At 46.0% G+C, this 15,858-nt stretch overlaps 1 protein-coding gene across 2 annotated transcripts in view; it reads right to left on the reverse strand.

The window, feature by feature from the left end:
* gba2 (glucosidase, beta (bile acid) 2) overlaps positions 1–15,858 on the reverse strand; it is a 94,682-nt gene that overhangs the window by 8,141 nt on the left and 70,683 nt on the right. For both annotated transcript variants that reach the window (XM_072497178.1, XM_072497177.1), the window contains one exon: positions 6,748–6,939. In XM_072497178.1, the coding sequence (XP_072353279.1) occupies positions 6,748–6,939 (192 nt within the window). The remainder of the gene's footprint in view (positions 1–6,747; positions 6,940–15,858) is intronic.

The following is a 15,858-nucleotide window of genomic DNA, read 5'->3' on the forward strand; positions in this document are numbered from 1 at the left end:
CTCCTGCCCCTCCACCCTCGGGAACTCTAGCTGGTCCAAAAGGTGTATCATTCCCTCTTTCCCCTCCGGGGGTTGGGACTTATATAGCCTCTCATAGAATGTCTTGAACACCTCGTTCACTTTCCCTGCTCTCTGCTCCATCTTTCCCATTTCGTCCCTAACTCCTCCAATCTCTCTCGCCGCCCCCCCCTCTTCCGAAGTAGTTGGGCCAGCAGCCGGCTCGCCTTTTCCCCATATTCATATTGCATCCCCTGTGCCTTCCTCCACTGTGTCTCTGCCTTTCCCGTGGTCAGCAGGTCAAACTCAGTCTGTAATCCTCGTCTTTCCCTGTATAGCCCTTCGTCTGGGGCCTCCGCATACTTCCTATCCACCCTCAAAATTTCCCCTACTAATCTCTCTCTTTCTTTACCCTCTCGTTTCCCCTGGTGGGCCCTGATGGAAATCAGCTCTCCTCTAACCACCGCCTTCAGCACTTCCCATACTACTCCCACCTGGACCGCCCCATCGTCATTGACCTCCAGGTATCTTTCGATACATCCCCTCACCCTTCCGCATACCCCCTCGTCCGCCAGTAGTCCCATGTCTAATCGCCAGAGTGGGCGCTGCTCTCTTTCCTCTCCCAGTTCCAGATCCACCCAATGCGGGGCGTGATCTGACACGGCTATAGCCGAGTACTCTGTTCCTACCACCCTCGGGATCAGTGCCCTTCCCAAAACAAAAAAGTCTATCCGGGAATATACCTTGTGGACATGGGAGAAAAAGGAAAACTCTTTACCCAGCGGTCTGGCGAATCTCCACGGATCCACTCCCCCCATTTGCTCCATGAATCCCTTAAGCACCTTGGCCGCTGCCGGCCTTCTCCCGGTCCTGGATCTGGACCGGTCCAGCCTGGGTCAAGCACTGTGTAAAAGACCCCCACCCCATTAACAAGTTTCCCACCTCCAGGTCCGGGATACGTCCCAGCATTCGCTTCATGAATCCCGCGTCATCCCAGTTCGGGGCATATACGTTCACCAGCACAACCGCCTCACCCTGCAATCTGCCACTCACCATCACATACCTGCCCCCACTATCCACCACTATGGTCTTAGCCTCGAACGATACACGTTTCCCCACCAGTATTGCCACCCCTCTGTTTTTCGCATCCAACCCAGAGTGGAATACCTGTCCCACCCATCCTTTCCTTAGTCTAACCTGATCCGCCAACTTCAGGTGCGTCTCCTGGAGCATAACTACGTCCGCCTTCAGTCTCTTTAAGTGCGCAAACACCCTTGCCCTCTTAATCGGCCCATTTAAACTTCTCACATTCCACGTGATCAGCCGGGTTGGGGGGCCATTTACCCACCCCCCTCGTCGACTAGCCATCCCCTTTTTTAAACCATCTCCTCACCCAGGTCTCACGCACCCGTCTGTCCCCCAGACGGCGCCCTCCCATCCCGACCACCTAGTCTCGTATCAGCTCCCCCTTACTCTCAGCAGCAGCAACCCAGTTAATCCCCCCCCCCCCATGATCCCCCTCTAGCTTGATTACTCCCCCCATATTGCTTCCGGAAGTCAGCTAACTCTGGCTGACTTCGGCTTCCCCCGTTCCTTTGACCTCCCTGCGTGAGGCTCCCTTCCTTCCTGCGCCCTTTTCCCCGCCATAGTTTCCATAGCGCGGGAAAATACCCGCGCCTTCCTCTCGGCCCCGCCCCTAATGCCGCAGTTCCCTCATTCCCCTTTTCCACCGGCGCCCACATTTCTTCATGTCCCCCACATCGGGGGGGGGGGGGGGGGGGGGGGGGGAGGAGAATTCCCTGTCCAACATTATTATACATTAGCCCTCCCCTCTTCCCACTTTACATTTCTGTGCCACCACCTCGCTACCCCTCTCCGGGCATCAATTTCTCAAGTCTAGTCCAATTTCTCTTCCTGAATGAATGTCCATGCCTCCTCCGCCGTCTCGAAGTAGTGGTGTTTGCCCTGATGTGTGACCCACAATCCCGCCGGCTGCAGCATCCCAAATTTGACTTTCTTCCTATGGAGCACCGCCTTGGCCCGGTTGAAACTCGCCCTCCTTCTCGCCACCTCCGCACTCCAGTCTTGATACACGTGTATCACCGCGTTCTCCCACTTGCTACTCCGTGTCTTCTTAGCCCAGCTCAGGAACATCTCCCTTTCCCTGTAGCGATGGAACTTCACCACTATTGCTCTTGGTGTTTCCCTTGCCTTTGGTCTTCTCACGAGGACCCGGTACGCTCCCTCCACTTCCAGGGGGCCCGTTGGGGCCTCAGCTCCCATTAAAGTATGGAGCATCGTACTCACATACGCCCCAGCATCCGCTCCCTCTATTCCTTCGGGGAGACCTAAAATCCGTAGGTTCTTCCTCCTCGAGCTGTTCTCCAGGGCTTCCAGCCTTTCTATGCACCTCTTGTGTAGTGCCTCGTGCGGCTCCGATTTTCCCACCAGGCCCTGTATCTAGTCTTCGTTCTCGGCTGCCTTTGCCTTCACTCTAGAGCTCCATCGCCTGGACCTTTTGTGTTTCCTTTAGTCCCTCGATTGCCAGTAACATCGGCGCCAGCACCTCTTTCTTGAGCTCCTCCACACATCGTCGGAGGAACTCCTGCTGTTCCGGGCCCCATACCATCTGGGCTCCCTCGGCCGCCATCTTGCTCCTCCCTTCTCTTCTCTGCCGCTGCTCCAAAGGATCCTCCGCAATCTGGCCACTACTGTCGCTCCTTTCCATCCACACCCGGGGGGACTCCTTCCTTTGTCACCTCACACTGGGTTTGGCCGCAAAAAATTTCCGTTGGGGCTCCCGATAAGAGCCCAAAAGTCCGTTGAAACGGGAGGTGCCGAAACGTGCGGCTTAGCTGGTCATCGCCGCAACCGGAAGTCCCTATAGAATCTTCTATCCCTGTATCAAAGTCATTTATATAGATTGTAAATAGCTGGGGCCCAAGGACTGAACCCTGTGGCACCCCACTAGTTACATCTTGCCATCCAGAAAATTACCCATTTATCCTGACTCTCCGTATTCTGTCCGTCGGCCAGTCTTCTATTCAAGCTAATATATTACTCCTAATTCCATGTGATCGAACCTTGTGAATTAACCTTCTGTGTGGCACCTTATCAAAAGTTTTCTGGAAGTACAGATATACTACATCTACAGGATCCCCATTATCCACTTTGCCAGTGACATCTTCAAACAACTCAAGCAAATTAGTCAAACATGATTCGCCCTTCATAAAACCATGCGGACACTGATGGATAACGGTTTCCCTTTCCAAACATCCTGATATTACTTGATAATTGATTCTAGCAATTTCCCAACAACAGATGTTAAACTAACTGGTCTGTAATTTCCCACATTCTGCCTCCTTCCCTTTTTGAGAAAGGGCGTTATGTGAACATTTTTCCAATCTACTGGAACCTTTCCCGTGTCCATTTATGATTCACAAATTCAACTATCTGGTCACATGTCAAAATATATATATATATATATATATAAAATATTATACATATATATATATACACACACACACACGCACACACACATACATAGATAGATATACACACAATATGCTGGGGAGGGGGGTATGGGGAGAAATACACACGAACCAAGGAATGGGTGGAGGGAATGCATTTGGGAGCACACACAAGGAGAGATAAGATGGGGAAGAGACTTTCCAGAATTGCTGTAATATGAAAAGTATGGAAGATCAGAGGCATATCCACAGATTCCTCCGGTTACAGGGCAGGTAGGTGTTGCCCTTCTTTTCCTGTGTGGCTCTGCTCTAACTACGGCAATCAGTGGGTTTGCCCTTCTTTCTTTGATATCTATATTCTAATGCTCAGAGTCGCCAGATATCAAATGATACCACCACAAGTTTCAACCGGCTATCAATCAAAGAGCCAAACACCAGTTAATTAGTTCAAGGTCAAGGGTACTTTATTTACACACAATTAGTCATGCAACATAAACACTACTAGTTAACTACACCTATCGACTAAGACAACCTGTACTTAACTTCAGGCACCCGGCTTAGGTCAGAGGAACAGTGGCCACTGTCCGATTCTGGATCTATCGAGTCTGGAGAAGTAACTGCTGCTCAGCTAGGCTCATCCGTCTGGCAGTGAGCGTTGAACTTGGACTTGCTTCTGGTGGTGCTGCGATTGGAGATGGACGTTGCCGCGGTGCCAGGTCCAAAAGAGGTTGAACATATGGCAGACTCTCTTCTTGTGCTTGGGGGTTTTCGCGCTCTTTCGGGCGGTCCTTCAGTTTGGACCCCACTAATTGGGTGATCGCTGATCACTCTGTTCGATTCCTAACCAATAAATAGGCGGGGATCTGGATGGCCGGGCGTGTCCCAAGTGGTCCCTGACACCGTTGTTTACGCTTCCCTTGAACAGGGAGTGGCGCCGAAATGTCTGGGACTGTACCGGTTGCTCGAGTACCAGTCCTTTGACTTGGTGAAGATGGGCCATCAAATGCTAATTTGTCAGAGTTTCGATACCGTCTGGACTCCTTGCTTGCAAATATACATTTCAGGCTCTGAGCCTGCCTGAATCTTGCTTTGTCCATTTTACCCGCTAGGCTTTGTGAGTTTCTCTGTTCCTGGTTGTAAGTGGCCATCCCAGATGGCTACATAGGTAAAGTGGTTAAGAAGGTATATGGGATACTTGCCTTTATTCGCTGAGGCATAGAACACAAGGGGGTCATAGTGGAACTGTATAAAATGCTGGTTAAGCCACAACTGGAGTACTATGTGCAGTTCTGATCACATTATAGGAAGGATGCGATTGCACTGGAGATGGTGCAGAAGAGATTTTCCAAGACGCTGCCTGGCCTGGAGGCTCTGAGCTACGAGGAAAGATTGAATAGGCAGGGACGGTTTCCCTCGGAGCAACAAAGGTTGAGAGAGCACCTGATAGCACTTCTATGAGGGGCAGAGATAAGGGGCTGGATTCTCCGCTGGTGGGATCCTCTTTTGCACCGGCAGTGCACTCACACCCTGGGATTTCCCGACGGCACGGGGATGCCCACAATGGGAAACCATTGGCAGGCTGGCGGGACAGAGAATCCACTGCTGGCAGGGGCACGTCACACCAGGGGTAGAGAATCCCACCCAGGGTGTATAGGAAGGGACTTTTTCCATTAGTAGAGGGGTCAATAACCAGGGGGCATAAAAGAGGCAGAAGACTAAGAGAAGAGTTGAGGAGAAATGCAGGAGTCTGGAACTCTGTCTGAAAGGGTGGTTAAGTTAAAAACTCTCGTAACATTGAAAAATTATTTAGATTTTCATTTGCACTGCTGTAACCTCCAGGTCTATGGGCCAAGTGGTAGAAAACGGGATTAGTGTAGTCAGATCTTTGGTGACTGGTGTGGACATGGGCCAAATGGCTTCATTCAGCACCGTAAACGTCTATGAATGGTAGTTCGAATTTAATAGTCTATTTCTATACTTTGACCACTGGATGGCTCTTTGTGGAAATTGTGTAGGATCTATGGTGGATGCAATTACTCTGATAATTGCCTGTTCCTTTCCTCCTCCGTTCTCTTGTCTGTGCTCTCCTCACCCAGTCACCCACCTCATCCTTACTTACGCTGCTACCCTCACAATTCTTCAACCCGTTAACACCATGTCCTGTAAATTGTAATTGGTCTTCCCACATGAAATCAGTGATTATTTGCTTAAAATCAAGAGATTAAAAGTTAGAGAATACAGATGGTAGGCAATGTACATCAGCTTGGAAGGTAGCTCTGTGGAACTTTTGAAAATGAGGTTTTGGAGTTTAGTAGCAGTTAGGTGATTTTGGTGCAGCAGAATTAGGGAGGTGAAACATGCGTTTGGGATTGAAAGCAAGTGCTGGACAAAGTGTAGTTTTCAGAGTTACCCATTCCACAGCCACAGAAGCCTGGAAACCTCTGGTATATTTATTAAAACTAAAACATTTTAACACACTTCCTTTGACTAGATCTCTAAAGTAGACACACAAAATGCTGAACAAGCTCAGCAAGTTGGGCAGCACCTGAAATGAAAATCGCTTATTGTCACAAGTAGGCTTCAAATGAAGTTACTGTGAAAAGCCCCTAGTCGCCACATTCCGGCGCCTGTTCGGGGAGGCTGTTACGGGAATGACAAGTTACCTGATGACAAAGAAAGAGTTAATGGCTGAAATTCCCCCGTGGCAGATGCGGCTCACCATTTGAACGTCCATCGACTTAGGCGGAACCAGAAGATCCCGTCAGGGGGGGTGCCAAAAAATTCCAGCCAATATTTTGGGTCAAGCGTGCTGAAATGTTGAATCAATCTCTCTCTCACTAGCTCCACAGAAGCTGCCAGGCCTGCCAAATATTTGCAGCATAATCCCTTTGTCAGGATCACAGTCACTTGCTTTTCTGCCAAGCAGATCTCCATTTATGAAAACCTTCAGTGAATTGCACATAAAACTATGCACCTTGTCACATTAGCATTTCTATAATGCTACTATTTCCACCAACAATCAGGATTAGGATGAAATGCAGATCGGTCAAAAAAAAGGTTCTGTCCTGTAATGAATTGTGGTCAGTAATTAAACCTAATTTGTGAATGACCAGACCATTTACAACACTACCAGTTTGTCAGTTTCTGGATTCACAACATTAAATCTTTCATCCGAATTATAAACAGCAAAATAGATTAGTGTCATGGAAAGTTCATATACTGCACACAAATTATTTTTGTAGCATTACCAAGATTTTGAAACAATATCTTAATAACTCACCTCTTGTATCATAGTGGCTGCCAGCCCATAGACTACCCCAATCCAAACCTCGTCTGATTGGACACTGGACGTGTCTATTGTACCATTGGGTCTCATTCCATTTACTGCTCCCATAGTCCCATTAGCAAAACTCATTACATTCAAGTCGAAGATGGTCTTTAGTGCACATAACACATGAGTTTTTGGAAATACCTGTAAACAGTAAATGATACACCTACTTGAACAGCATAATGTCTGAAATACACACACGTACACACATAACATTTACTTCATTTTTTTGTTATTCCTCAACACAACAGGGTGGACAAGAAACCCAGCTTTAAGCCTCTAAAACCTAATCTTCCATGGTTTCTTAAAATCGACTCGCGTGGACAAGCACCCTTTCCCCTTATTATTATTGATTGATTAATTTATTGTCACATGTACCCAAGTACTGTGAAAAGTATTTTTCTGCGGCCAAGGGGACATATACAATAGACAAAAAGAATAATCGACAAAGTACATCGACAAATAAGTAATGGGTTACAGTGCGGAACAAGGGCCAAACAAAGCAAATACGTGAGCAATGGCAGCATCGGAAATTGTGAATAGTGTTCTTACAGGGATAAGATCAGTCCGAGGGAGACTCGTTGAGGAGTCTAGTAGCTGTGGGGGAGAAGCTGGTTTCTATGTCTGGATGTACGGGTCTTCAGACTTCCGTCTGATGGAAGGGTCTGGAAGAAGGCAAAGTCTGGGTGTGGGAGGTCTCTGACAATGCTGTCTGCCTTCCCGAGGCAGTGGGAAGTGTAGACAGGATCAACGGGAGGGTGGCAAGCTGGTGTTATGCGTTGGGCTGAGAAAGAGCTTAGTCTTAATTTCTAGAAAATACAACCACAGCTAAAAACTGAACCTAGGAAATTACAGGTGCAAATTTACTGATCCATGCCGTTAGCACACTAAATACAGTACCACTGGACTAGCACTTAAGGTACTATTCATGCAGCATTTGGGCTCGGATTACAGACTGAAGGCATCCAATGATCTTGAGTAAATGCATCAAACCAGCCATAGTACTAAGCAATACAGAACAAAATCTTTCAAGTTTAATCCCTGCTTGATCTGAATTTGCAGGCAGAAACCTAGAAAATAGGGGCAGGAGTAGACTGTTCAGCCTATCGATCCTGCCCACCATTCAATGAGATCAAGGATGACCCTCTATCTCAACAGCATACACCCACTCTCCCCCATACCCCTTGATATCATTAGTATCTAGAAATCTATTTCTTTCTTAAATACATTCAGCAACATGGCTTCCACAAGCTTCTGTGGCAGAGACATTACCTTGAGTGAGGAAATGTTTCCTCATTTCAGTCTTAATGGCCTACCCCTACCCTGATATCATGACCCCTTGTTCAAGACCCTGTAGCCTGGGGAAATATCATTCCTGCATCCAGTCTGTCCAGCCTAATAGCTCTCTCATTTTTCTAAACTCCTGTGAATACAGGCGGAGTCACCCAATCTCTTCTCAAACGACCAATCTGCTATCCCAGGAATAAGTCTGGTAAACGTTTGCTGCACTCTCTATGGAAAGTGTATATTTTCTAAGGTAAGGAGACCAAAACTGCACAAAATACTCCAGGTGTGATCTCACCAAGGCCCTGTACAACTGCAGTAAAACATCCTTGCTCCTGTACCATGCTGCGGTACCACAAGTACTGCAGCACGGTAGCACAAGTGGCTAGCACTGTGGCTTCACAGTGCCAGGGTCCCAGGTTCGATTCCCCGCTGGGACACTGTCTGTGCGGAGTCTGCACGTTCTCCCCGTGTCTGCGTGGGTTTCCTCCGGGTGCTCCGGTTTCCTCCCACAGTCCAAAGACGTGCAGGTTAGGTGGATTGGCCATGCTAAATTGCCCTTAGCGTCCAAAAAGGTAAGGAGGGCTTTTGGGGTTACGGGGATAGGGTGGAAGTGAGGGCTTAAGTGTGTCGGTGCAGACTCGATGGGCTGAATGGCCTCCTTCTGCACTGTATGTTCTATGTATTCAGGTCCTCTTGTAATGAAGGCCATTTATCTCCCTAACTGCTTGTTTTCAATAATTGGTGTCCCTTTGTGTGTCAACATTTTCCAATCTATCACCATTTAAATAACATTCTGCGATTCTGTTTCTCCGACCCAAGTGGATAATTTCACATTATACTGCATCTGCCACGTGTTTGCCCACTCATTCAACTTGTCTAAATCACCTTGCAGCTTCTTTTCTTTACCACACACAATTCCACCTAGTTTTGTGTCGTCAGCAAACTTGGAAAGATTATATTTAATTTCCTCATCCAAATCATTGATATACATGTTGAATAGCATGTTAGTCATGGCACCAACAAGGCAACAATTAAACGTGACACCATTAAACCTGAGGGGCCGTGGAAGAATAATATAGGCAAAGCTTCTGATACTAACTAGTGAATAGAGTTGGAAAACACACGAGTAAAGAATATGACATGAACATAAATCAGGCTCAGCTGTGAGTCTTCGCACAGTCAAATAACCTGCCCACCGTTCAGTCAAAGTACAAGTCTCAACAATGATTTAGATTAGATGGCTGCTGACACCAATGAAAGTGTACTGGAGCATTAAATTGCAGGGGGGGGAGTGCAGAGACTTTTTATAAACTTTGACAACATGGTTTCCAAGAATAAAGACCATTCATGTACAATATTTGCAGGTAAATGGAGCAGAAGGCTAATCTTAGCCTTAACTTCCTGATATTATTGATGTTATCTGGCCATGGTTATTCCTCATCAGAAAATGCAACATGAAATGTAATCACCAATAGATTGCTATCCTATCGGGCTGCATCACAGCCTGGTATGGCAACTGCTCGGCCCAGGACCGCAAGAAACTTCAAAGAGTCGTGAACACCGCCCAGTCCATCACACAAACCTGCCTCCCATCCATTGACTCCATCTACACCTCCCGCTGCCTGGGAAAGCAGGCAGCATAATCAAAGATCCCTCCCACCCGGCTTACTCACTCTTCCAACTTCTTCCATCGGGCAGGAGATACAGAAGTCTGAGAGCACGCACGAACAGACTCAAAAACAACTTCTTCCCCACTGTCACCAGACTCCTAAATGACCCTCTTATGGGCTGACCTCATTAACACTACACCCTGTATGCTTCATCCGATGCCAGTGCTTATGTACAGTACGATTATGTAGTTACATTGTATATGTTGTGTTGCCCTATTATGTATTTTCTTTTCTTCCCATGTATTTAATGATCTGTTGAGCTGCTCGCAGAAAAATACTTTTCACTGTACCTCGGTACACGTGACAATAAACAAATCCAATCTATTGTGCGTCCATTTCCTCAGCAGGTACCTTGCAGGCATTGTGCAATGTGGTGCAGCCTGCTTGAAACTGACCAGAATGTCTGCAAATTTTCATTAAATAAAATGAATTCATCTTCCTTTCCAGTTAGGACATGGTACTGGTCTGGGCATGGGAGTGGAGTCCTCAGAAGTAGTCTCAGGTTCTGGTGCTTCGTGCATTTTCTGGTACATTATTTAGTCTAAATGACAAGGTGTTCTACATTTACTTAGGCCTTTCCCCCCCTGTTTTTCTTATTACTTTATCAGTTACAAAGCCAGAGCTCAGAGTGTGGACAGGGGCAAACCGCTAATCCTACTCCTTGCCTGCTCCAAAAAACAATTCAAATTGAATCCAATTCATGGTCCCCACAAGAGAGACATACCAGATCCAGACATTACATCTGACCTCACGCTTATCTTAGCCAAAAGGCCAAGAGTGCTGGATTTCACCACAACGGGGGCTGTATTTACTTGCTACTAAGAATAGGTGTGAGCAGTAGGGGTACTTTGCATTGTATTGGACCAAGGGCAACCATTAGAAATTTAAGATTTCCAGCGCTGGCAGTATTATGCTTTTATTAAAAATTAGCAATGGACTGGTCAGGTGGACAGAAAAAGGACAAACTAAAATCAATCCAGAGAAAAGTTAGGCCATTTATGTGAGGACAAGCAAGGGAAAATGCAATAAATGGAAGGACACTGAGAAGTGCAGAGGGACAGAAGGGACTTGGGAGTGCATGCCCACATATCCCTGAAATAAGGCAGTTAAAAATGGATGTGGGATTACTTTTCTTTATTAACCAAGGAATAGGATACAAGAGCAGGAAGGTTGTGTTAGCACCATCCAAAACACTAGTTAGACCACAACTAGAGCACTGGCTACAATTCTGGTCACTGCATTGCAGGAAGGTTGGAATCACACTTGAGAGAAGGGAGAGAGAAGATTTGCTATAATTCTTGCTAGAAAAGTGAAGACATTTTAACTTTAAGGGAAGATTGGACAGGCAGAAGACATTTTCTTTGGAGCAGGGTGGGCTATGGGAAGATTTAATTGATATGCACAAAATCTCGAGGGGTCCAAAAAAGCGTGAATAGGAAGGACCTAGTTCCCTTTGCAGAGAAGTTAATAACCAAGAGTAAACTATATTAGGAGGTCATTAGGCCCACCTTGTCCATGCCAGCCTAGGTGTCCTTTCTAATCTCATCTTCCTGCACCATCCATAGCCCTGTAGCTTACAGCATTTAAGGTGCTGGTCCCGGTACTTTAGGGTCTCTGCCTCCACTACCAACTCGGGCAGCAAATTCCAGACACCCACTACCCTCTGCTTAAAAAAGTTCTTCCTCATGTCCCCTCCACACCTTCTGTCATGTATCTTGAATCTATGTCCCCTGGATCCAGAATTCCCCGCCATGGGAAGAAATGTTATCCTGTCCATCTATCTCTTCCCCTCATAAGCACGGTAGCACAGTCGTTAGCACAGTTCCAGGGTCCCAGGTTCGATTCCCAGCTGGGTCACTGTCTGTGCGGAGTCTGCACGTTCTCCCAGTGTCTGCGTGGGTTTCCTCCAGGTGCTCTGGTTTCCTCCCACAGTCCAAAGATGTGCAGGTTAGGTGGACTGGCCATGCTAAATTGCCATTAGTGTTCAAAAAATGTTAAGTGGGGGTTACTGGGTTACGGGGATAGGGTATATACGCGGGCTTCAGTGGGGTGCTTTGCCGGGGCTGGTGCGGACCCGATGGGCCAAATGGCCTCCTTCTGCACCGTAAATTCTATGATAATTTTGTACACATCTCTCGGGCTTCTTCGTTCCAAGGAAAATAACCCCAACCTATCCAATCTCTCCTCGTAGCTACACTTTTCTAGCCTTGGCAACATTCTTGTAAACATCCTCTACATCTTCTCCAGAGTAATTATGTCCTTACTGTAATGTGCTGGACAGAATTGCACACAATACTCCAGTTGTGGCCTCACTAGTGTCTTCTACAATTCCAACATTATATCCTTACTTTTATATTCTATACCTCTGCCAATAAAAGACAGCATTCCGTATGCTTTACTTACAGCCTTGCCTACTTGAATTGCTGTCTTTAGGGATCTGTGTACTTGTACGCCAAGATATCTCACTTCATCTACCCCCGTAATATATTCCCATTTACCGCGTACTCACTATAACTGTTTGACCTCCTTAAATGCATGACCTTAAAACTTGTGCGTTAAAATCCATCTGCCACTTTACCGCCCACTCCACCAACCCATTTATTTATATATTTAAGACATTTAGAGTACCCAATTCATTTTTTCCAATTAAGGGACAATTTAGAGTGGCCAATCCACCTATGCTGCACATCTTTGGGTTGTGGGGACGAAACCCATGCAAACACAGGGAGAATGTGCAAACTCCACATGGGCAGTGACCCAGAGCCGGGATCAAACCTAGGACCTTCTCGCCGTGAGGCAGCAGTGCTAACCATTGTGCCACCGTGCTGCCCTCACCAACCCATTTATATTGTTTTAGAGATTATAGCTATATTCGACACTATCCACTATTCGGTCAATCTTTGTGCCATCTGCAAATTTCCCAACCATGCCCCATATTCATGTCCAAATCGTTAATATATAACACAAACAGTAAGGGCCCCAACACCAAGCCCTGTGGAACACTTGAAACAACTTTCCATTCGCAAAGACATCCATCGACCATTACCCTTTGTTTCCTATTACTAAAGCAATGTTTTATCCAGTTTGTCACATTACCCTGTATCCGATGGGCTTTTACTTTTTTGACCAATCTGCCCTGTGGGACCTTGTCAAACACCTTGCTAAAATCCATGTACACAACATCCACTGCACTTCCTTCAACAACCTTACTCGTCACTTCCTCAAAGAATTCAATCAAATTTGAGAGTCGAGACCTTCCTTTAACGAATCCATATTGACCATCCCCGACTAGTCCATGCTTTTTTACGTGACAATTACTCCCATCTCAGGACTGATTCTACTAACTTGGCCACTATAGACGAAAGACTAACTGGCCTATAATTGTTTGGCATTTCCTTTGATCCGTTTTTAAACAATGGAACCAGTTCTCTGGTACCTCCCCTGTATCTAGTGAGGATTGGAAAATCATCCTCAGAGCATCTGCTATCTCCTCCCTGACCTCCTTCAACAGCCTCGGAAACAATCCATCTGGCCCTGGCGACTTATCAAATGTCAAGGATTCCAACCCTTTAGTACTTCCTCTGTTTTTAGGATTATCCCATTCAATATATCAACATTCCTCCTGGACTATTATATCTGCATCATCCCTTTCCATTGTAAATATGGAAACATGATATTATTATTCCACAGCCTCTGCATCTACACACAAGTTACCTTCTTCACCTCTGATAGGTCCCATTTTTTCCTTAACTATCCTTTTACCATTAATACATTAGTAAAACATCTTTGGTTTTCTTTAACTAATTTTTTTCATTGCCTTTCTTTAATTTCCTTTTTTACTTCCTCCCTCACTTTTTGTACTCGTCTAGGCTATCTGCAGTGCTTAGTTCTTTATTGTACGCTTTCTTTTTCGGTTTGATCTTCCCCTGTATTCCTCTAGACAACCAGGGGAGTCTAGATTTGGCAATACTGCTCTGATTTTTGATGGGGATAGGTCTACTTTGTACATTTGGAATCTGGTTTTGTAGTGCTTCCCACTAGTTTTTCACGGATTGATCCTCTAGCAGTACTAGCCAGTCCACCTCAGCCAGTCCTTCACACGAACCTGCCTCCCCCCGTCCATCAACTCCATCTACACCTCCTGGGGAAAACAGGCAGCATAATCAAAAACCCCTCCCACCCAGCTTACTCACTCTTCCAACCTCTTCCATCGGGCAGGAGATACAAAAGTCTGAGAACACGCACGATCATACTCAAAAACAGCTTCTTCCCCGGTTACCAGACTCCTAAACGAACCTCTTATGGACTGACCTGATTAACACTACACCCCGGTTTGCTTCACCTGATGCCTATGTAGTTACATTGTGTACCTTGTGTTGCCCTATTATGTATTTTCTTTTCTTTTCATGTACTTGATGATCTGTTGAGCTGCTCGAAGAAAAATACTTTAAACTGTATCTCAGTACACATGACAATAAACAAAAATCCAAATACTCATTCCTGCAAAATTTGCCGTTCCCAGCTCAAAACATTTACTCTTGCTTTATCTCTGTACTTTTCCATGGCAATACTAAATCTAACTGAATTGTGATTACTATCCCCGATATGGTTGCCAACGGTCACTTCACCCACTTTCCCTTCTTCATTCCCCAAGACTAGGTCTAGAATTGCATCTCCTCTCATTGGGTTTGCCACTAATTGGCCGGTAAAAAAATTCCTGGACACACTGCATGAATTTTTCTCCCTCCGTTTCCATTATATTGTTTGAATCCCAGTTGATATTAGGATAGTTAAAATCTACTATTATTGCCCTCTTGTTCTTGCAGGCATATTTGCCTACGTATTTACTCTTCTATCTCCCTTACACTATTTGGGGGTCTGTAGTATACTTGTAGTGTAACTGCCCTTTTTTTATTTCTAAGCTGAACCCATAAAGCCTCATATGCTGACCTGTTTAGTACACCATCCCTTCCCACAACTGGAATTGATTCTTTAACCATTAGTGCTCCTCCTCATTCGTTTTTATCTCCCACTCCTATCCTGTCTGAAGACTCTATATTCAGGGATATGGAGCTGCCAATTTTGCCCCTCCTTTAGCCAGGTTTCCGTTATAGCAATGACATCCTGCTGCCATGTGCCTACCTATGCCCTTAATTCATCTACCTTATTTGTAATACTCCTTGCATTGAAGTATAAACAGTTTAACCCTGTCATTTTCCCTTGCTGGACACTTTAAATTTTGCTTCTCATGTAATCCAAAGTCTATCACTACATCTTCTAGCTAATGTTCTATCTCCATTTTCCTGATCTGAATCTGACCTATCTGATCTTACTCCTGGGAGTGCATTCCACTGCCACACTTGTTTAAATACTCCCCAACAGAACTAGCAAAAGCTTCTACAAGGACATTGGTCCAGGTCTGGGTGCAACCCACTGTTTATACAGTCCCACCTTCCCCAGAACTGGTCCCAATGCCTCACGAATATGAATCCCTCCTGGCTACGATCACTCCAGCTACGTGTTAATTTGATCTATCCTCTTATTCCTGCTTTCGCTAACGTGTGGAACTGGGAATCATCCTGAGATTACTACATTTGAGGATGCTAGGACCAAGAAAGTACAATAGCGACTATACTTCCTCAGGAAACTAAAGATGTCCATGTTGACTCTTAGCAATTTTTACAGATGCATCATAGAAAGCACTCATCTGGCTGCATCACAACTTGGTATGGCAACTGCTCGGTCCAAGACTGTAAGAAGCTACAGAGAATCGTGAACAAAGCCCAGACATGTGACTCACCTCCTATCCATCGAGTCTGTCTACACCTCCCACTGCCATGGAAAAACGGACAGCATAATTGAAGAGCCCTCCCAACCTCTTCCACCAGGCAGAAGATACAAACCTGCCCTGGGGCAAAATCTGGTGTTGCTCTCCATCAAAATCAGCAGAGGGACCCTACCAAACATGGAACATTTCCCCTACCTGGGGAGCCACCTCTTATCTAAAACTGACATTGATGGACCCAACATCATAGCTAGTCCTTGACCACCTGCTTCGGATGCCTAAGGACGAGCGTGACGTCCGTGCTGACACCAAGATCCTTGT

This window comes from Scyliorhinus torazame, chromosome 3 (assembly GCF_047496885.1).
Source record: "Scyliorhinus torazame isolate Kashiwa2021f chromosome 3, sScyTor2.1, whole genome shotgun sequence".
Lineage (NCBI taxonomy): Eukaryota > Metazoa > Chordata > Chondrichthyes > Carcharhiniformes > Scyliorhinidae > Scyliorhinus > Scyliorhinus torazame.